Here is a 22393-nt window from a genome sequence, read left to right as displayed (position 1 = left end):
AATTTTCTCCTCTGCCTCACAATTGTGTTGAATACATTGTGACTCAGTAATGTTAGCAACATCAAAGAACTCATCATCAGACAAGTTTAGTCTCTAGATTTTCTTTTCTTTTCTTTCTTTCTTTCTTTTTTTTTAATTTTTTTTTTTTTTTTTTTTTTTTTTTTTTTTTTTTTTTTTTTTGAGAGAGAGTCTCACTCTGTCACCCAGGCTGGAGTGCAGTGGTGTGATTTTTTTTTTTTTTTTTTTTTTTTTTTTTTTTGAGATGGAGTTTCTCTCTTGTTGCCCAGGCTGGAGTGCAATGGCGCAATCTCGGCTCATCGCAACCTCCGCCTCCCAGGTGCAAGCAATTCTCCTGCTTCAGCCTCCTGAGTAGCTGGGCATTACAGGCATGTATCACCACGCCCAGCTAATTTTGTATTTTTAGTAGAGATGGGGTTTCTCCATGTTGAGGCTGGTCTCAAACTCCTGACCTCAGGTGATCCACCCGCCTCGGCCTCCCAAAGTGCTGGGATTACAGGCGTGAGCCACCGTGCCCGGCCTAGTGGTATGCTCTTGGCTCACTGGAACATCTGCCTCCCGGTTCAAGTGATTCTCGATTCTCCTGCCTCAGCCTCCTGAGTAGCTGGGATTACAGGTGCACACCACCACACCTGGCTAATTTTTGTATTTTTAGTAGAGACGGGGTTTCACCATGTTGATCAGGATGATCTCGAACTCCTGACCTCATGATCCACCCACCTCGGCCTCCCAAAATGCTAGGATTACAGGCATGAGCCACCGCCCCTGGCCGTAGTCTCTAGATTTTCATTTGAAAACTAAATCATTTTATAAGCAGTGCCATGGTTTGAATGTGTTCCCCAAAGTTCGCATGTTAGAAACTTAATCTCCAATGCAGTAGTGCTGAGAGGTGGGACATTTAAGAGGGCAGAGCCCTCATGAATGGATCAATGCCATTATCATAGGATTGGGTTCCTCATGAAACAATGAGTTTCGCATCCTTCTCTTTTGCTCTCTCATGCTGTCTTCCTTTTCAGCCTTCCTCCATGAAATGAAGCAACACAAAGGCCCTCACAAGATGTCAGCACCTTGATCTTGGACTTCCCATCCTCCAGAACTATGAGAAATAAATCTCTGTTTTTTTGTTTTGTTTTGTTTTTTGTTTTTCATAAATTGCCCCATCTCAGTAGCAGGAAATGGACAAAGACAAGCAGATAAAACTTTCTATTAAAGTAAAATTATAGGCTGGGTGTGGTAGCTCATGCCTGTAATCCCAGCTCTTTGGGAGGCCAAGGTGGGTGGATCACTTGAGGTCAGGAGTTCGAGACCAGCCTGGCCAACATGGTGAACTCCTGTCCGTACTAAAAATACAAAAAAAAAAACAAAAAAAAAATTTCGCCAGGCATGGTGGTGGACGCCTGTAATCCTAGCTACTCTGGAAGCTGAGGCAGGAAAACTGCTTGAACCGAGGAGGTGGAGGTTGCAGTGAGCAGAGATCGCACCACTGCACTCCAGCCTGGGTGACAGAGCAAGACATCATCTCCAAAAAAAAAAAAAAAAAAAAGAAAAGAAAAGTAAAATTATAAGTGGCTTCTCATAGAATGATTAGACACTTTGCTTAGATGACTGTGGGCCCTTTTTGTGTAAATGTAGTCTGTCTGCCAGGTGATGCCCAACACCATGCCTAACCCTACTTCATCCTCAGCACCCGACTTATTTGACATATCACCTGGTAATAAAAATATGATTTTTTTTTTAAAAAAAGTTGCCCAGCGCGGTGGCTCACACTTGTAATCCCAGCACTTTGGGAGGCCTAGGCGGGCAGATCACAAGGTCTGGAGTTCAAGACCAGCCTGGCCAACATAGTGAAACCCTGTCTCTACTAAAAATACAAAAAATTAGCTGGAGGTGGTGGCAGGCACCTGTAATCCCAGCTACTCGGGAGGCTGAGGCAGGAGAATCACTTGAACCTGGGAGGCGGAGGTTGCAGTGAGCCAAGATCACTGCACTCCAGCCTGGGCGACAGAGCTATGTTCCATCTTGGAAAAAAAAAAAAAGTCTATATGGTCTGTGGAAGTGGGAATCCATAATGAGACGAGGAAACAGCAAGTGATCAAGTTAGATCATAAGGCAGATGTCAGATCACAAAAGCAGATGCTTGGGCAGTTCCAGTAGGAAGCTATGTCATGGTTGAAAGGCAAGACACTCCTAGAACCTTAGTAATTTTCCATGTGAACATTGTAAAAGAAGTCTATACGCCTACAGAACAGCATAAATTCATACCATGGACTTATTTATACCTACGCCTATTAATTTATACCTATGACTGCCAGGCACGGTGGCTCACGCCTGTAATCCCAGCACTTTGGGAGGCGGAGATGGGCGGATCAAAAGGTCAGGAGATCGAGACCATCCTGGCTAACACTGTGAAACCCCGTCTCTACTAAAAATACAAAAAATTAGCCAGGCACAGTGGTGGGTGCCTGTAGTCCAAGCTACTCGGGAGGCTGAGGCAGGAGAATGGTGTGAACCCGGGAGGCGGAGCTTGCAGTGAGCTGAGACTGTACCACTGCACTCCAGCCTGGCGATGGAGCAAGACTCCATCTCAAAAAAAAAAAAATTTATACCTAGGACCATTACCTTTATCTTGATAGACTTTTACACATATTTGCTACTTATGATGTTATAAAAGTAATAAACATTCTTTTAAAATCTTCCCCATATTACAGAAATATGTGAGTTTGAAATGAAAGGTCCCTGTTATCTCCCCACCAGCTATAATCACTAACAAAAGGTTTTTGTATATTCTTCAATATACATATTTTTTTTTCTTTCTTTCTTTTTTTTTTTTTTTCTGATACAGGGTTTTGCTCTGTCACCCAGGCATCAAGATAATACTTTACTGCAGCCTCGACCTCTCAGGTTCCATCAATCCTTTCACCCCAGCCTCCCATGTAGCTGAGACTACTAATATGGGCGCCACCATGCCTGGCTAATTTTTTATATTTTATTGTGACAGAGTCTTACTGTGTTGCCCAGGCTGGTCTCAAACTTCTAGGCTCAAGCAATCCTCCTGCCTTGGCCTCCCAAAGTTCTGGGATTACAGGCATGAGCCCCCACGCCTAGCTTGTTTATCTTTTTTTTTTTTTTTAACTAATGCATCTTTTGTCATTTTATAGCTCCCCACTGCAGCTGCCCTTCCACCCTTCCCTTCGATGACCACGTTGGCAGGCTTCAGGGGGACCAGGGAACAAAGCTGGGGAGAACAAGTCACAATTACAAATCATCACAACAATTAGCACCTGTACCTGGGGGATCTGCAAATCGAGGAAGCCCCAGCTCCTCATTGTACAGGGATCTATTTGGCAGTGACCTTCTTCTGGAGATGATGATATTCCTTCAGGCTGAGGGAATTGATGTTGATGAAACTGGTGGCATCGATTGGCTCGTAATCACCCTGCACGTTCATGCTCACCAGGTCCTCATTGTAGAGACACAGTGGGACTCCTGGCCTAGGATGTACACCAGGCCCTTGAAGACGGACACCTGCACTTTCCCTTCCACTCACTCCTGGGACTTGGCAATGCAGTGGTGGACAAATTTACACTCAAGGCTGTGCCAGAAACCAGTATACACCAGCTCAGCAAATTTCAAGCCCAGGCCTTATTTGATTTTGCATACTTCCCGGTCCATGGTGAAGGCCCTGATGTCTAAATGAGCATGGTAAACGATGGTGCCTGCTTGGGTCTCGTAGATACCTGGGAACTTCATTCCAGTGAAGTGGTTCTCCTTGATGTCAATACGGCCCAAGCCGTGCTTGCCCGCGTCTTCGCTCATGTACAGGAAGAGCTACAAGGAGGTCTCGTGGGTGGTGCCATCCTTGACGTTGGTCACTTTCACGGGGACTCCTTATTTGAACTCGATCTCAAGAATATCAGGGGTTCTGGGGGCTTTGGCCAGGTCCTGGGTCTTTGTGGAGAGACCTGGAGGTGCTTGGTTCTTGGGGTTCTCCTCATTGCAGCCTCATTGTTGATCTGCATGAGGTTCTCGTCCATGCTCCACGGGTTCTTGGGAGTGACTGGGATGGGAATCCTGTGTTGCTTTGTGTATTCCATAAGGTCATTCGGACCTCGAACCGGTTGTAGAACTTGGGCATCCTCCAGGGAGCAATGACCTTTATCTGGGGGGCCAGCGAGTAGCAGATTAGCTCAAACTGGACCTGATCATTTCCCTTTCCTGTGGCACCGTGGGACACTTACTTGGCCCCTTCCTGCTGGGCGATTTCCACTTGTTTTCGGGCAATGCAGGGCCTGGTGAGAGAGGTGCCCAGGAGGTAGCGGTCCTCATACAGCGCGCTGGACTGGATGGCCAGCCAGATGAACTCCTTCACAAACTCCTTGCTGACTTCCTCAATGAACACCTTTTTGCCCCCAAGCTTCAGTGCCTTCTTCCTGGCTTCCTCAAAGTCTTCCTTCTGGCCAATGTTGGCCACGTAGGCAATGATGTCATAGCCTTGTTCCTTCAGTAACACGAGGATGCAGCAGGTGTGCAGGCCGCCACTGTAGGCCAGAACCACAGAGCCTTTGCTGGACATAGCATCTGGAATTGGAGGCACGAGTTCCCAGCATCTGGAATCTGTCTTAACAGTGCAGTGAACCACTTGGGCCTGGGCAGCAGTGGCAGGAGATGGAGCAGGGCTGTTTATCTTTTAAAAATGAGATTTTACAATATATGGGGGCACATATAAATGTCACTAATATTGATAAAAATATAACTTTTAAGAGGCTTCATACTATTCTAGTTTATGGAAGAATCAACTGTAATTTATTTTAATTTTTATTAAATATCACATATGCAAGATTTTTCAACCAAAATGTACGTTATTTATTTATTTATTTATTTATTTATTTATTGAGATAGGATCTCACTGTCACCCAGGCTGGAGTGCAGTGGCATGATCACACCTCACTGCAGCCTCAACCTCCCTGGGCTCAGGTGATCCTCCTGCCTCAGCCTCCTAAGTAGCTGGAGCTACCGGTGCACACCACCACACCTGGCTAATTTTTGTATTTTTTGTAGAGATGGGTTCTCACCACATTGTACAGGCTGATCTCAAACTCCTGAGCTCAAGTGATCCACTTGCCTCAGCCTCCCAAAGTGCTGGGATTGGCCAGGTGCGTGGTAGCTTACGCCTCTAATCCCAGCACTTTGGGAGGCTGAGGTCAAGAGTTCGAGAGCAACCTGGCCAACATGGCAAAACCCATCTCCACCAAAAATACAAAAAAAAAAATTAACTGGGCATGGTGGCGGGCACCTGTAATCCCAGCTACTCAGGAGGCTGAGGCAGGAGAATCGCTGGAACCTGGGAGGTGGAGGTTGCAGTGAGCCAAGATTGTGGTGTTGCACTCCAGCCTGGGCGACAGAATGAGACTCTGTCTTTAAAAAAAAAAAAAAAAAAAGTGCTGGGATTACAGGCACGAGCCACTGTGCCCAGCCCAAAGTGTATATTTTAATGAGTAATAATAAAAAATTATAAACTGGGTGTGATGGTACATGCCTGTACTCTCAGCTGCTTGGAAAGCTGAGATGGGAGGATCGCTTGAACCCAGGAGTTTGAGGCCAAAATAAGCAACATGGTGATACCTACTCTCTAAAAAAGATTTTTTTTAAAAAACCCAACAAAACAACAAACACCCATGAACCCTGCTTAGGAAATAGAACACTACCCATACATTTATTTGAAGGCCCCTCCCCAACCAGATAATTATTATTCTTAATTTTTTTATTCCCTAGTTTTTCATTATAGTTTGACTATGGCTATATCTGTACTGATATGCGATTCTTAGTTTTGCATGGTTTTGAGCTTTATACAAAGGGAATCATATAGTATGTGGATTCTTCTGTGACTTTTTTTTTTTTTTTTTTTTTGAGATGGTGTCTCACTCTGTAGCTCAGGCTGGAAAGCAGTGGCGTGATCTGGGCTCACTGCAACCTCTGCCTCCCAGGCTCATGCAATTCTCATGCCTCAGCCTCCTGAGTAGCTGGGATTACAGGCGTGTACCACCATGCCTAGCTAATTTTTTTTGTATTTTTAGTAGAGACGGGGTTTCACCACGTTGACCAGGCTGGTCTCAAACTCCTGACCTCAAATGATTCACCTGCCTCGGCCTCCCAAAATGCTGGGATTACAGGTGTAAGCCACCGCAACCAGCCTTCTGTGACTTAACATTATTGAGATTGATCTATAGTAATGCATGTGACTGCAGTTTAGTTATTTTTCATTGCTGTATGGTATGTGAGTATTTCAGTAAATCACAATTTATCCATCCTCTTGCTGATAGAAACTTGGATTGTTGCCAGTTATTTTGCTATTATGAATGCTAGCATAGCATAGCGTGTTTCTTGGTATACAGGTATAAGGTTTCTCTAGGGTATATGCCTAGAAGTGAAACTGAGGGTCATAGGGTAGGTTCATTTTCTTTTCTTTTTTTTCTTTTTCTTTTTTCTTTTTTTTAATGGAGTCTCGCTCTCTCGTCCAGGCTGGAGTGCAGTGGTGTGATCTCATCTCACTGCAACCTCCGCCTCCCAGGTTCAAGCGATTCTCCTGCCTCAGCCTCTCGAATAGCTGGGATTACAGGTGCCTGCCACCACGCCCAGCTAATTTTTTTTTTGTATTTTTAGTAGAAACGGGGTTTCACCATGCTGGCCAGGATGGTCTCGATCTCCTGACCTCGTAATCCACCCGCCTTGGCCTCCCAAAGTGCTGGGATTACAGACATGAGCCACTGTGCCCAGCCGGTATGCTCATTTTCAACTTTACTTGATAATGTCAATTTATTTCCATAGTAGTTGTACAAATTTGCACTGCCATCAGAGAATATAAGTGTTCCTATTGCACCACATCTTAGCCAATACTTTATATTATCAGAGTTTTCATTTTCTTTTCTTTTCTTTCTTTCTTTATTTTTCTTTTTTTTTTTTTTTTGAGACGGAATTTCGCTCTTGTTGCCCAGGCTGGAGTGCATTGGCGTGATCTTGGCTCACCACAAGTTCCGCCTCCCGGGTTCAAGTGATTCTCCTACTTCAGCCTCCCGAGTAGCTGGGATTACAAGCATGTGCCACCACACCCGGCTAATTTTGTATTTTTAGTAGAGACAGGGTTTCTCCATGTTGGTCAGGCTGGTCTCGAACTCCCTACCTCAGGTGATCTGCCCGCCTCAGCCTCCCAAAGTGCTGGGATTACAGGCGTGAGCCACTGTGCCCGGCCTCAGAGTTTTCATTTTCTTCTAATACATTATTGAGCTTTGATTTGTATTTCTCTGATTCCTAAGTTAAACATTTTCTCATGAGCACAAAATGGCAAAGACAAGCAGATAAAACTTGCTTTCCTTTTTTTTTTTTTTGAGACGTAGTCTTGCACTGTCGCCCAGGCTGGAGTGCAGTGGCGCTATCTCGGCTCACCACAAGCTCCACCTCCTGGGTTCACTCTGCCACCACGCCCGGCTAATTTTTTTGTATTTTTAGTAGAGACAGGGTTTCACTGTGTTAGCCAGGATGGTCTCCATCTCCTGACCTCGTGATCTGCCCACCTCGGCCTCCCAAAGTGCTGGGATTACAGGCGTAAGCCACTGCGCCCGGCTGAAACTTTCTATTAAAGTAAAATTATAAGTGGCTTCTCATAGAAAGATTTCTTTTTTTTTTTTTTTTTGCCATCTATGTTTCTTCTCTTTGTTTTTTTTTTGAGACGGAGTCTCACTCTGTCACCCAGGCTGGAGTGCAGTGGTGCGACCTTGGCTTGCTGCAACCTCCACCTTCTGGGTTCAAGCTATTCTCCTGCCTCAGCCTCCCAAGTAGCTGGGATTACAGGCACATGCCACCATGCCCAGCTGATTTTTTTTGTATGTTTAGTAGAGACAGGGTTTCACCATGTAGGCCAGGCTGGTCTCGAACTCCTGGCCTCAGGTGATCCGCCTGCCTCAGCCTCCCGTAGTGTTGGGATTACAGGCGTAAGCCACCATGCCCGACATTCTCTTTCTTTTATAACGACCTTATTCAAAATTTTTACCCATTTTTTTTCTGTCTTTTCTTTTTATTTTTTGAGATGGATTCTCACTCCATTGCTCAGGCTGGACTGCAATGGTGCAATCACAGCTCACTGCAGCCTCAACCTCCCTGGTTCAAGCAATCCTCCCACCTCAGCCTCCCAAGCAGCTGGGATACAGGTGAGTGCCACTACACCCAGCTAAATATATATATATGTGTGTGTATATATATATATATATGAGATGGATTCTTGCCATGTTGCCCAGGTTGGGTTTTTCCCATTTTTCCCATCAGTTGGTCTTTTTTTTTTTTTTTTTTTGAGACCGAGTCTCACTCTGTTGTCCAGGCTAGAGTGCAGTGGTGTGATCTTGGCTCACTGCAACTTCTGCCTCCCGGGTTCAAGCAATTCTCGTGCCCCTCCCGAGTAACTGGGACTACAGGCATGAGCCATCATGCCTGGCTAAATTTTTTTATATTTTTAGTAGAGACATGTTTCACCATGTTTGCCAGGCTGGTCTCAAACTTCTGACCTCAGGTGATCAGCCCGCCTCGGACTCCCAAAGTGCTGGGATTACAGGCGTGAGCCACCACGCCTGGCTCATTTTATATTTTGAATACTAATCCTTTGGAGTTCATTTGAAAATATATCCTTTCAGTTTTTGCCTTGTCCTGTAACTATTTCCATAATGTCTTTTGAAGAAGAGAAGATGTAGCCGGGCATGGTGGCTCACGCCTGTAATCCCAGCACTTTGGGAGGCCGAGGCGGGCAGATCACGAGGTCAGGAGATCAAGACCATCCTGGCCAACACAGTGAAACCCCGTCTCTACTAAAAATACAAAAAAATTAGCTGGGGGTGGTGGCGGGCGCCTGTAATCCCAGCTACTCGGGAGGCTGAGGCAGGAGAATGGCGTGAACCTGGGAGGCGGAGCTTGCAGAGAGCTGAGATGGTGCCACTGCACTCCAGCGTGGGCAACAGAGCGAGACTCCGTCTAAAAAAAATAAAAAAAGAAATGTAGAAGATGTAAATACAGACAAAAATATAAATTTTAGTATTTACAGCTTGTGAATTTTGTGTATTAAGAAATCTTTCTCTACCTCCAATGTTAGCAAGATATTCTCCTGCATATTTAGTTTTTTACCAGAAAATAAACATCAATTTTATTAATATAATAGCAACAGAAGGGCTTCCAATTTCTCAGAAGGAAAGTAACATGAAACCAACACGGCCTGGTAAGTGTTACAAGATTAAATGTCCACATTTCTTGATCTGATAGCTTCCCACCACACACCAAAGGTTTTTCAAGGACAACTTCCACAAGAGCTGCTGCAAGAACACGTTTTTCACTGGGCATAGCTTCACAGTCAACTCCTCAAGCAGAAGACTGAAATATTATCTCTTTTTAGAAGATATTTTTTAGGGTGAACATATCAGTATGGAGAACAGAACTTTGCTTCTCAAGTTCAAAAAAACCCATGAACGAATCTATCAATTTTTCTCTGATAACAGTGTACCAGAGTGTTCTGTGGAGAATTCTTTTCCATCCCTACCACACATCTGGGTGAAGACAGAGGAAGGAGTGGCAAGGTGCTGGTACACTAGCAGGCACTTCTGTTGATGCTCTGGGCTCCACTCCCTTTCTGTTGGTAGTAGTAGCCGTCTTTTTTGCCGGCTGAAGCAGCTTGATGTGGAGGAGGAAGGGGCCAACTAACAATCACCCCTTGCCACCCACCAATCACCTCTTCTGGAAGTCATATTTTTTGCGTTCATAGAAGAGGTCTTAGAGATCCCCAAATTGGCAATCTTTGGGCAGACATCTCTATCCTTCTCCTGGATGGTGAGCTCCTTACAATAATAGGCATCAGAGACCCCAGGACCTCCGCAGATCACACAATGCCCCTGGTAAGATCTATACTTACATTTATCACCTATGCACACCAGGGTGCAAAGATGCACCTATAGGAGTCACAAATCACACACTTGCCATCACATTTTTCACATAGCAGCCTGCTTGTGGCAAATGATCAAATCCAGATGATGTTTAGCCATAGCTCCTATGTCTCCCATATATTTAAGTAAATTTATAATTTTGCCTTTTAGATATTAACGTTTTTCTTTTTCATTTTCTTTCTTTCTTTTTTTTTTTTTTTTTTTGAGATGGAGTCTCGCTCTGTCACCCCCGCTGGAGTGCAATGGCGCAATCTCGGCTCACTGCAACCTCCGCCTCCCGGATTCAAGTAATTCTCCTGCCTCAGCCTCCCGAGTAGCTGGGATTACAGGCATGCACCACCACGCCTGGCTAATTTTTGTAATTTTAGTAGAGACAGGGTTTCACCATGTTGGCCAGGCTGGTCTCGAACTCCTGACCTTGTGATCCGCCCACCTTGGCCTCCCAAAGTGCAGGGATTACAGGCGTGAGCCACTGCACCTGACCTTTTTTTTTTTTTTTTTTTGAGACAGGGTCTCATTCTGTCACCCAGGTTAGAGGGTAGTGGCATGATCTCGGCTCACTGCAACCTCCACCTCCTGGGCTCAAGTGATCCTCCCGCCTCAGCCTCCAGAGTAGGTAGAACTCTAGGCTGGTGCCACCATGCCCAGCTAATTTTTATATTTTTAGTAGAGATGGGGTCTCGCCATGTTGCCCAGGCTGTTCTCGAACTCCTAGACTCAAGCGATCCTCCCACTTCAACCTCCCAAATTGTTGGGACTGCAGGCTTGAGCCACCACTCCCAGGCTTTCCCATCATCATGTGTCAAGAAGTCAAGCATTTCCTAAGCACCAGCTGATAACAGCTGCTAGGTAGGCTTATCACACTTCTACAGATTTGGCTAATAAAGAGACAATGAGCCCTAAAAGATTCAGACAATGTGTTACTTACACGGACTGCAAAAGCAATCAGCATGGTCTTAGCTCTGTGCAACCCCAGTTCCACAGGAAAATATTGAACCAGACGGCCAAGCAACAGACAACAGTAGTGGCAGGTCACTATGTTGCTGAAGAGCCGACTCTAGAATGCAACTAAGTGGTCTTATAGACTTCCACTGTACCTTAAAAGAGATTAAGGTGGAAAATCCCATGCTTCATTGGAACCAGAAAATTGAATGAAAAACTGCTCATAGCAGCCTCCCACAAGATAGGGAGTCTCTCACAAGATAAGGAGAGAGAACAGAAATATCCTTGTGACAGCTCTTTAGACGACTCTATCCATGTTCTAGGCAAGTTTTGGGTCAGAATGTGGTTGCACGTTGCATATAAGGTCTATGAGGAGATATGCAAGATCTCTAGGATTCCATAGCAGAGCTATTCCTCTAAACCATTAATTGCTGGATTTTGAACTTTAGCAAATACTTATTCTGACCACTCTGCTCATGATGTACTTCACATCACTTTTTATAATAAAAAGTGTTTCTGCAGTAGGTTTGCCAATATTGTTTAGAATTTTTACAAGTAAAAGTCTGATTACCCTGTAATTCTTTTCTCATACTTTCTTTTTCTGGCTTTGTTAACAAGGTTACGTGGTAGCCTGATGAAATGAGGTGGGGACTTTCACCTGTCTTTCCAGACTTTGAAACTTTGAAAGATTTTGTTAAAGATGAGATTTATTTATTTATTTATTTATTTCTTAAGAGACGGAATTTTGCTCATTGCCCGGGCTGGACTGCAATGGTGCAATCTTGGTTCACTGCAACCTCTGCCTCCCAGGTTCAAGTGACTCCTCTGCCTCAGCCTCTTGAGTAGCTGGGATTACAGACATGCGCCACCATGCCCAGCTAATTTTGTATTTTTAGTAGAGACGGGGTTTCACTATGTTGGTTAGGCTGGTCTCGAACTCCTGACCTCAGGTGATCCACCTGCCTTGGCCTCCCAAAGTGCTGGGATTAGAGGCGTGAACCACCACACCCGGCCTGAGAATTATTTTTTTTGAATGGTAAAATTCAATAGTAGAATCATATGGTCGCCATGTTTTTCTTTGTTGGAAGATTTTTAATACAGATTAAAATTTTGAGTTATGGAACTGTTCACATTTTTTATTACTTGAGTCTTTTACAGTATGTTGCATTTCTAGTTATTTGTCCACTTCATTCAAATTTGCAATTTTATCATGATTTTTTTTTTTTTTTTTTTTTTTTTTGAGGCAGAGTGTCACTCTGTCATCCAGGCTGGAATGCAGTGGCGTGATCTCGGCTCACTGCAACCTCCGCTTCCCAGGTTCAAGCGATTCTCCTGCCTCAGCCTCCCGAGTAGCTGGGATTACACGTGTGCCACCATGCCTGGCTAATTTTTGTATTTTTTGTAGAGACGGGGTTTTGCCATGTTGATTAGGCTGGACTCAAACTCCCGACCTCAAGCCATCTGCCTGCCTCCGCCTCCCAAAGTGCTCGGATTACAGGTGTGAGCCACCGTGCCCAGCCTATCATGAGTTTTTCATAATATCTTTTTATTACCAGCTCAAACAGCGACTGTATCTGCATATCTACTTTAAAAAAAATTTTAACTTCAATTAATTTTATTTTTGAGACAAAGTCTTCCTCTGTTGTCCAGGCTGGGGTGCAGTACAGTGATCTTGGCTTATGGTAGCCTCTGCCTTCTATTCTCAAATGATCCTCCCACCTCCACCTCCTGAATAGCTGAACTACAGGCCTATGCCACCACACTAGGCTAATTTTTCCAAATCTTTTGTAGAGATGAGGTATATTGCCCAGGCTGGTCTGGAACTCCTGGGCTCAAGCAATCCTCCCACCTTGGCATTCCCAAAGTAGTGGAATTACAGGCGTGAGCCACCATGCCCGGCCTTTTTTATTTTTAATGTTTTTCACGCTTTTCTTCTTCTTTCTTGATCAATCTTGCTAAGGTTTATACATTTCATTAAGGTTTTCAATGAGCCAAATTTTGGTTTATTCATCTGCTTTATCATGCGTTTCCTGTTTTATTATTTTCTGCTTTATTATTTCCCTCCTTTGCAGTTATGATTTTTTAACCTAAAAAATGGATGCTTAGCTCATTAGTATTCAGCCTTTCTTCTCTCATATGAACTTAATGGTCACTGAGCACCCACAATTTCTGATACATGCTATATGATTGTTAACGTAGGGAAAAATACCTAATTATAGTGGATCCAAGAGAGATTGAGAGTAGAGGAAACAGAAATAGAAAGTAAAGACTAATTTCAGGCCGGGTGAAGTGGCTCACACCTGTAATCCCAGCACTTTAGGAGGCCGAGGTGGGCGAATCACTAGAGGTCAGGAGTTCGAGACCAGCCTGGCCAACATGGTGAAACCCCGTCTCTATTAAAACAAATACAAAAATTAGCCTGGTGTGCTGGTATGCACCTGTAATCCCAGCTACTCAGGAGGCTGAGGCAGGAGAATCTCTTGAACCTGGGAGGCAGAGGTTGCAGTGAGCTGAGATCATGCCACTGCACTCCAGCCTGGGTGACACAGCAAGACTCTGTCTCAAAGAAAAAAAAAAGAAAGTAAAGTAAAGACTAATTTTTGAAGTTTTTGTGGAAGGGAGAGTAGAGAAAAGTGGCAGTAGCTGGAGAATAATGTGTGATCAAGGGAGAATGATCAGCCAAATACATTAAATATTAATGAGATGCAAACCATTCAAGTCACACATATATTCTTACAGAATTAGCAGACATTCTGCTTAGAATAAATGAGAGACCTCTGTGCATATTTAAATTGTTGGCCATTTGGTTCCTCACACCATATCGTGATTGCACTTCATCCTCCAACTCCAGCTCAAGGTATAGGCAACAACAGTGTAAATTCAGAGTTAGCGTGAGCATGTGTGTTTTGCATATCTCTTACTAAAAAAAGTAGCTCAAATTTACTGGCGTCTCATTTAGTCAAAATATATGTGTATGTGTGTGTGTGTGTGTATGTGTAAACAATGTGTGCTTGTATATTTGTGGGTACACAATTTGAGAATGGCATTGAGTAGTAAGAGACAGGGCTAGACAGGAATCAGATCACAAAGTCACTTACTAAGAAGGTTAAATTTTATCAAGTATGTGACATCTCTTAGTGTGGGAGATAAAATTCTAGTCTAGACTCTTGATAAGCTCACCAAGGTCTAGTAGCAAGTAAGGCTCAACTCATGGGACCTTGTAAAAAAGAGTCCCGGAAAGGGAAATAAAGGCTTTCTCAGATGAAGTAAACCTCAGAGAATTTTTTACCAGAAGACCTATTATTAAACAATGGCTAACAGGCTAAAGGGAGTTTTCCAAAGAGAAAGGAAACTATAACCTAAGGATGCTGAGACCCCAGGAAGAAAGAAAGAAAAATAGAATGGTTATGACAGAGGTAAATATAATAAACTAAGCTTCTCTTCATGCTTTTTAAAGGTACTATTTGAGAGTTGAAGCCAAATTTATATCATCTAACATGATGCTCAATGTATGTAGAGAAACTGCTTAAAGCATTTATATTTATTTAACAGGTAGAGAGAGTCAAGTGATCTAAATGAAAGTGAGGTACTTCACTTGAGGTGCTAAAATGTTGCTTAGTAATAGACTGTGATGTGGTACATATGTATATACTAACACCTAGAGCAAGTCCTTAAAAAATAAGACATATTTGGCTGGAAGAGGTAGCTCACGCCTGTAATCCCAGCACTTTGCAAGGCTAAGGCAGGAGGATTGCTTGAGCCCAGGAGTTAGAGACCAGCGTGGGCAACATGTCAAAACCTCGTTTCTACCAAAACAAACAACAACAGCAACAAAACTAATTAGCTGGATGTGATGGCATGGCCTGTAGTCCTAGCTACTCGGGAGGCTGAGCGGGGAGGATCGCTTGAGCTCCGGAGGAGGTTGAGGCTGCAGTGGTGCCCTGATAGTGCCACTGCTCTTCAGCCTGGGTGACAGAGCAAGACTGTCTCAAAAAATAAAAATAAAAAGAGAACTATATTCAAGAACACTATTGACATATCAAAATGGAATTTTAAAAAACGTTCAAGTGACTCATCAAAAGATAAGAGGCAGGGAACAGAAGGACAAAAAGTGGAACAAGCAAACATAAACTAAATAATAAAATGGCACACTTATGCCTTAACACATCAATAATTACTTTCAAAGTAAATAATGTCTAACTATTAATAATTAAGGCCGGGTGCAGTGGCTCACAGCCAGGCATGGTGGCTCACACCTGTAATCTCAGCACTTTGGGAGGCCGAGGTCAGGAGTTTGAGACCAGCCTGCTCAACACGGTGAAACCCCATCTCTACTAAAAATACAAAAATTACCTGGGCGTGGTGGGCTGAGGCAGGAGAATCGCTTGAAGCTGGGAGGCGGAGGTTGCAGTCAGCCAAGATTACACCACTTCACTCTAGCCTGGGCAACAGAGGAGACTCCATCTCAAAAAAAAAAAAAAAAAAAGGAATGGCCGGGTGCAGTGGCTCACGCCTGTAAAATCCCAGCATTTTGGGAGGCTGAGGTGGGTGGATCACCTGAGGTCAGGAGTTCGAGACCAGCCTGGCCAACATGGTAAAACCCCATCTCCACTAAAAATACAAAATTAGCCGGGCATGGTGGCACACGCCTGTAATCTCAGCTACTCAGGAGGCTGAGGTGGGAGAATCGCTTGAACCCAGGAGGCGGAGGTTGCAGTGAGCTGAGCTCGTGCCACTGCACTCCAGTCTGGGTGACAAGAGTGAAACTCCGTCTCAAAACAAACAAACAAACAAAAAATTAAAACACAGATAAAAACACATGACCCAACTATATGCAATCTACATGAAACTCACTTCAAGCATAATGAATGCAGCTCGAAAATAAAAGAATAGAAAATGACAATTATGTAAACATTAAAAAGCAGTAATGGCTAGGCTATATTAATATCACATAAAGTAGAATACAGAGCAAAGAAAATTACTAGGGACTAGGAGTGACATTATGTAATCAGAAAAAGATCAATTAGCTGAAAAGAAATGGTGACCCTAAATGTGTAAGCACCAAACAACACAGTCTCAAAATACATAAAAACTGAGCAGGGTGTGGCCGGACATGGTGGCTCATGCCTATAATCCCAGCACTTTGGGAGTCCAAGGCTGGTGGATCACCTGAGGTCAGGAGTTCGAGACCAGCCTGGCCAACATGGTGAAATTCTGTATCTACTAAAAATAGAAAAAAAAAATTAGCAGGGAGTGGTGGTGGGCACCTATAATCACAGCTACTGGGAAGGCTGAGGCAGGAGAATTGCTTGAACCTGGAGATGGCGGTTGCCGTGAGCCAACGCCATTGCACTCCAGCCTGGGCAACACAGTGAGACTCTGTCTCAACAACAACAACAACAACAAAAAAACAAAAAACAAAATTGATCTGGCTGAAAGGAGAAATAGATAATTCTGTATGGGTAGTTTATTGAGGTTAGTGGCTTTTTATGGTTGTCTTGGACAGATGCTACAACAACAAAAAAAGAGCAAAACACATTCAAAGCAAGCAGAAAGATGGAAATCATAAAGATAAAACCCTACATCAATAAAATAGAAAAACAAAAACAAAGAAACAAAAAGCTAGTTCTTAAAAAAAGTAATGAAATTGATAAACTTCTAGCAAGACTGACAAAGATTAAAGAGAGAAGACATAAATCACCACTATGAGGAATCAAACTGAAGATATCATTACATATCCTGCAGCTATTAAAAAGATAATAAAGGAAATGCTACAAAAACTTTGTTCACAAATTCAGCAACATGGAAGAAGTGAACAAATTCTTCAAAATTCAAAAGCCACCCAAAACGCAATCAAGATTAAATAGACAATCTGAATAGCCCCATAACCACTAAAGAAATATCTCCAGGCTTGGACACTTTTACTGGAGACTTGCACCAAACATTTAAATCAAAATTAACGTCATTCTGAGCTTAGATGCAAAAATCCTCAATAAAATATTAGCAAATAAAATTCAACAATGAATAAGAATTATACACTGACCAAGTGGGATTTATTCAGGCATGCAAGGTTTGTTTAACCTTTGGAAACTAATCAGTGTAATCCACCGTATCAATAGGGTAAAGAAGAAAATCTTATGATGATATAAATTGATGCAGAAAAAGCATTTGATAAAATCTACCCACCCACTCGTGACAAAAATTTAAAAATCAATCTCTCAGCATATTAGGATAAAGGAGAATATCATCTTTATTTTCTTTAAGAGATGGAGTCTTGCAGCCCAGCTTAGGGTGCAGTGGTTCGATCACAGCTCACTGCAGCCTTGATCAACTGAGCTAAGTGATCCTCCTGCCTCAGCTTCCCAAGTAGCTGGGACCAAAGGCATGCACCACCATGCTCAGCTAATTTTTTCTTTTTTTCAAGATGGAGTTTAGCCCTTTCGCCCAGGCTGGAGTGCAGTGGCGCGATCTCGGCTCACTTCAACTTCTGCCCCCCGGGTTCAAGTGATTCTCCTGCCTAAGCCTCCCGAGTAGCTGGGATTATAGGTATCCACCACCATGCCTGGCTAATTTTAGTATTTTTGTAGAGATGGGGTTTCACCATGTTGCCCAGGCTGGTCTCAAACTCCTGACCTCAGGTGATCCACCCACCTTGGTCTCCCAAAGTGTTGGGATTACAAGCTTGAGCCACCGCACCCAGCCTCATGCTTAGCTAACTTTATTATAGAGACGGAGTCTCCCTGTGTTGTCCAGGCTGGTCTCAAACTCCTGGCCTCAAGCAATCCTCCCACTTCAGCCTCCCAAAATGCTGAGGTTACAGGTGTGTGGGGAAGAGATGGGGGATTCACCATGTTGGTAGAGATGGGGATTCACCGTGTTGCCCAGGCTGATCTTGAGCTCCTGAGCTCAGGCAGTCCACCTGCCTCAGTCTTCCAAATTGCTGGGATTACAGTTATGAGCCACCACGCCCGGCAGAATTCTTAATGTGTTGCTAATTTTGGTCCACATTCTTATTTGTTGCACTTAGTTTTTGGAGGAAAAAAAATTGTGTGTCAGGCCCACTGCTTTATATGAACACTTAACTATCCCATGGTACACTCCTACAGGCTGTGGGCCCTGTATAGTGAACCACCCAAGAAATCAGCTCCTTTTTTGAAGAAAGGGCCACATGTAATATATCTTTCCTATCTTGTTAAAGAGGCACTTCAAGGCGTTAGGGCTTATAGAGAAGAACCTTTGTACTTCGACGAAGATGAACGTGAATGAGTATGGCAGATTCAAGGCATAAGACAGGTCTTAAGATGTAATTGTCCTTACTTCATCAGTTACTCTAGTATGTTTGCAGATTTGTCTTTTTTTCCACTCATAAATTCTATTTTTATATTAAAAGAATCTATAATCTGAGATTGAAATCACTTTTTTAGTTATCTATATTTTGATCTTTTTTATTATACATATATATTTGCAAAAGTACAGTTGTCAATAAATGTATCCTTTTTTTATTTTATGTCTTTGGAATTCAGGTGATATTTAAAAAGGTCTTTCCATCTCTCAGATTATAAATGCAAAGTATTATATAGTATCACAATGTAACCAAATCCTCAGTAGACTACACCTTATATTACTCATTCACACAAAGGCTTAAAAGGGCACTGATTGTCCACAAGGGATGATTTTGCCACCGGGGAGACATTTGGTTATGCCTGGAGACAATTTTGGTCAACACCACCCGGGATGTGCTGACATCTAGTGGGTAGAGGCCGGTAATACTGCTAAACCTCCTACAATGCACAGGGTAGCCCCTTCTCCCCACCCCAACAAAGAGTTATCCAGCCAAAAATGTCATATATGGATGAGGTTGAGAAGATCTACCATGAACCATTTTTCCTCTGTGACTGTTCAGATCCCCACTGTTTCAGGATATGTATATCATAGAACATTGAAAAGATTGAGGGAGGTGGAAAAGAAAGAAAAAAGCAGGAACCAGATAAAGAAATTTTGGTAAATTGGAGAAAACCCTTTTACTTCATTTGTACTGTCCTTAATTCAGTACCTCTAATTCAGCTCCCAAAACTCAAATTTAAACACCATTTTATAGAATACATCAGAAAAACGAAAAGAAAAAAATCCTGACAAACATTGGCATACTTCCTAAGAGACAAAAGCATGAAGAAGAGACTAATTATTATGTAAATGCCTTTATTTGAACCACTACATTGCTACCAGATTACATCACTTTTCAGAGTTAGAGTAACATAATACCTTGGAAACTATAGCAAACAGCTTGACAAAGCAAGAGTACATTAATTCCTACATATATACTTTTATTTTTAGTGACCACATCTCTCTGTTTTAGGTGTAAAATTAAAAAATATATTGTACACTTAGCATACTTGGCCTACCAAATCCCGTCTAAGTTCTGAGCACACTCTCTCCTCAAAAATATCATATTCAACAGCATTTTAAATTTAGAGAGAGAGTTTGATGATACAGGTTTTAAAACAAATAAGCATGTATTGAACCAAGTGATTTAAGACAAAATATTTCAATTGTTTACAGCTTGGGTATGAGAGGGAAGATGCAAATTTAAGGTACATTTTTCTTCTAGCTACGATGTATGTTTTACTTACTTGAAGACCCCTTAAAAAAAGTAGCAAAATCAGCAGTCTTGTTTAATGTAATCAAAATATTCTTAAATGTACAAAAAAGGATCATGTAGAAAGAATACTGTAAAAAGATACTGATCTTAAGAATAAAAGAATAAGAAAAGCTTCTATTACATTCTGCACAGCCAGTTACTTCGGCAAATTTTCAGTACTACAAAGATAAGCAAAGCATACTCATATCCAAATACCCTCTGACCATAGTTCTCGAATAAGAACTAGCATACTGGATGGAAAGCAAAATTACTGTCTAATAATATTCATATCCCATCATCTAAGCGAGTCCCAAGAGAGGGACATTCTAAGAGGGCAAAAGATAACAGAGCGAGAAATAACATACAGCAATGGGAAATGTCGAGGGCAGCATTTTAGGAGGAGAGAGTAAAATGTTTTGGCTATGAGCACATTTCAGGCGTGCCTGACAAATTCAACTCTGACTATGGGAAAGAGGAGTTGTTTTTCTTAAACCCTTTCCCCTGAGGGCTCTCATGATGAGCTAGTCCTGTTAATCAAAATGAAAAGTCCTTTGAATGGCCAAGAGTTCCTTAAGCCATAAGCACTTCACCTGGAAATAGCTGACCTGCGAATCATGCACCTGGGAGCAAGGCTGTTTTATTCAGATTGGTTATTTTACACTCTCTTCATTCCCCTGCCCATCAAACATGCAAACACAGTCATGACCATCTTGGGCTTTACTTCCACAAGGTCTTCAGGGAGAGCATACACTCTGGCTCCGATTCTTCTAGCCATTGACACTGCATACCTATTTTAGGGGGAAACAAAATCAGGATGAAATTCTTGTCAGTTAAGGACACCACGTAAGACATCTATTTCCTCATACATAATTATTATGCTGGGATGCAAAAATTCCATATTGATAGTTCCAATTAGAACAGTTTCGCTTTTTGTTTTCTTTTGATTTGGGTTTTGATTTCACTTTGAAGTTACAGTAGGTTTTTAAGCTCTATTATTTGGGGCCAATAATATTTATTCACTCTTTTTCTCCAATGTGAGCTGAGAATTAAGCTTGAAGCACCAACTTTATATATATAATTACCTAGGCTGTCTATACAATCCATGTTAGTATTCTCATTGCACATATAATAACACACACTCAAGTCATCTTAGAGATATGAGGTGGAAAATCATGCTAGATGCAAAACCCAAGTTGTTAGGCAGATGCAATGAATACTTCCAAATATTCATGAGAAGGGAGACAGTCTACATGGTACGTGGACAGAGTGGCTGGACCAAAAACTAGAAAAGGTAGACAAAGGAAGGGACAGAAGAACTGAGATGTCCAGGTAGGGAAATTTTCAGGAACACATCTCAACTAATCTGTGAAGCATTTCTAGGTGTGTTGGAACCAGAATCTTTAAAGATAATTAAATCATCGGGTTTCTAGAAAAAGAGATTTCAAGAGTTCTTGATATATTGTGGATATTAGACCTTTGTCATATCTGCTAGAAATATTTTTCAAGGAAAAAAGAAATAATGTGCCTAACTCCAAAGTTTTGCAAGAATGCTTCTTAGCTGTTCTGTAATGCAGGACTGTGGATGGATTTTCAATGTCTAACTAGTAAGGTTTTCATGGGTCACCCATGAAGCCAGGTCACACTCTAGGTCTTTGGTGAAGAAGAAAATAGGCTGGTGGAAAAGACCTTCTGAATATTGTTGAAATGCAAGAAACTTTCAAGGCATAGTCTTCTGTGGAGGGCTAGCAAGCATTCTGTTAATATGGGAACTGACGAAGATAAATTCAACAAATGTAGTAAGAATCATCTATGTATAGTAAAAGAGACATAAGTAGATAATGCGTTTTTTAAAAAAAGAATGAGACAGACAGATGAACACCCTAAGCTCTTATTTTCCTTGTTGTAAAGTTTTACCTGATTTGCATTAAAATACATGCTACATTATTTCTGTAATCCACTGAAGCAACAACCAACTAAGCACCTAGTAGGCCAAGCACAAGGCTAGGCTCTTATAATTTTTAAAAATTTAATCTTTATAAAATCTAAGGTAAGTATTATTGCCCCCAGTTTACTGATGAGGAATCTGAGGCTCCAAGAGGTTTCTACCAAGGTGACACTACTCTTAAATGGCAGAACCTGAATTAGAATTCAGATCTGTCCAGCTGCAAAGCTGCGTTCTTTTCATACTATTAGCAGTCTCCCTTACTTGGCATTATTGTGCTTGTCATCTTCTGTTAGATTGCCACTCTTCACAAGGTCATAGTTTATACAGCCTGGCTGGATGGCATCAATTAAATCCACAACTGCCAAACTGGAGCTGATCGTCTTGTCCTAGTGTGAAATGAGAACAAATCCGAGAATTTTGATACATACAAATTAACATGTGCTTACTTATATCGAGTGCCAAAAACAAAGCCCAGTGAATTCCTAAAGAATTGTGCCATTAGCCCAACACTAATTCTCACTCACAAAGAAGCCAAAGGTTGCCTTCCCAAATGATAGATGTTATCTAGCAAACATAATATTTAATAGTCAAATATGGATTCTGACCTTAAAACTCTGAATGGAAGTTGATTTTCCAGCTTCACTCAACGTTCTGTTCACCCAGTTCACAATGATGTCGTCATTGGCTTTCTGACCATCTCCAAGATCTTCCAGGACATTGAGGGTATATCTAAGAGAAGCAGCAGAAGAAAACGTCACAATCTACTTTATGAGGAAAAATGCAAACATCAGAAAGATGCTTCATCTTCCACTTTTTATATTTCTTAAATTTTTCTTCTTTTTTTTTGAGACGGAGTCTCGCTCTGTCGCCCAGGCTGGA

The 22393-nt window shown here is 42.3% G+C and overlaps 1 protein-coding gene and 2 pseudogenes across 7 annotated transcripts in view; all 3 read right to left on the bottom strand.

Annotated features, from left to right (window-relative positions):
- Positions 1-3256: 3256 nt before the first annotated feature.
- Positions 3257-4591, bottom strand: LOC129025249 (argininosuccinate synthase-like; annotated as a pseudogene).
- A 5183-nt stretch (positions 4592-9774) lies between these two features.
- Positions 9775-10088, bottom strand: LOC129025390 (PHD finger-like domain-containing protein 5A; annotated as a pseudogene).
- Positions 10089-19113: 9025 nt separating this feature from the next.
- PLS3 (plastin 3) overlaps positions 19114-22393 on the bottom strand; it is an 89073-nt gene continuing 85793 nt past the window's right edge. For all 7 annotated transcript variants that reach the window (XM_054472162.2, XM_063660001.1, XM_054472161.2 and 4 more), the window contains 3 exons: positions 22120-22243; positions 21776-21900; positions 19114-20357 (listed from right to left, as the gene is read on the bottom strand). In XM_054472162.2, coding sequence (XP_054328137.1) covers positions 20225-20357; positions 21776-21900; positions 22120-22243 — 382 coding nt within the window. In that variant the 3' untranslated portion in view covers positions 19114-20224. The remainder of the gene's footprint in view (positions 20358-21775; positions 21901-22119; positions 22244-22393) is intronic.

The sequence above is a fragment of the Pongo pygmaeus genome, chromosome X (assembly GCF_028885625.2).
Source record: "Pongo pygmaeus isolate AG05252 chromosome X, NHGRI_mPonPyg2-v2.0_pri, whole genome shotgun sequence".
NCBI classification, from domain to species: Eukaryota; Metazoa; Chordata; class Mammalia; order Primates; family Hominidae; genus Pongo; species Pongo pygmaeus.
The sequence above is the reverse complement of the archived record's forward strand: the minus strand, read 5'-3'. Positions and strand labels throughout refer to the sequence as shown.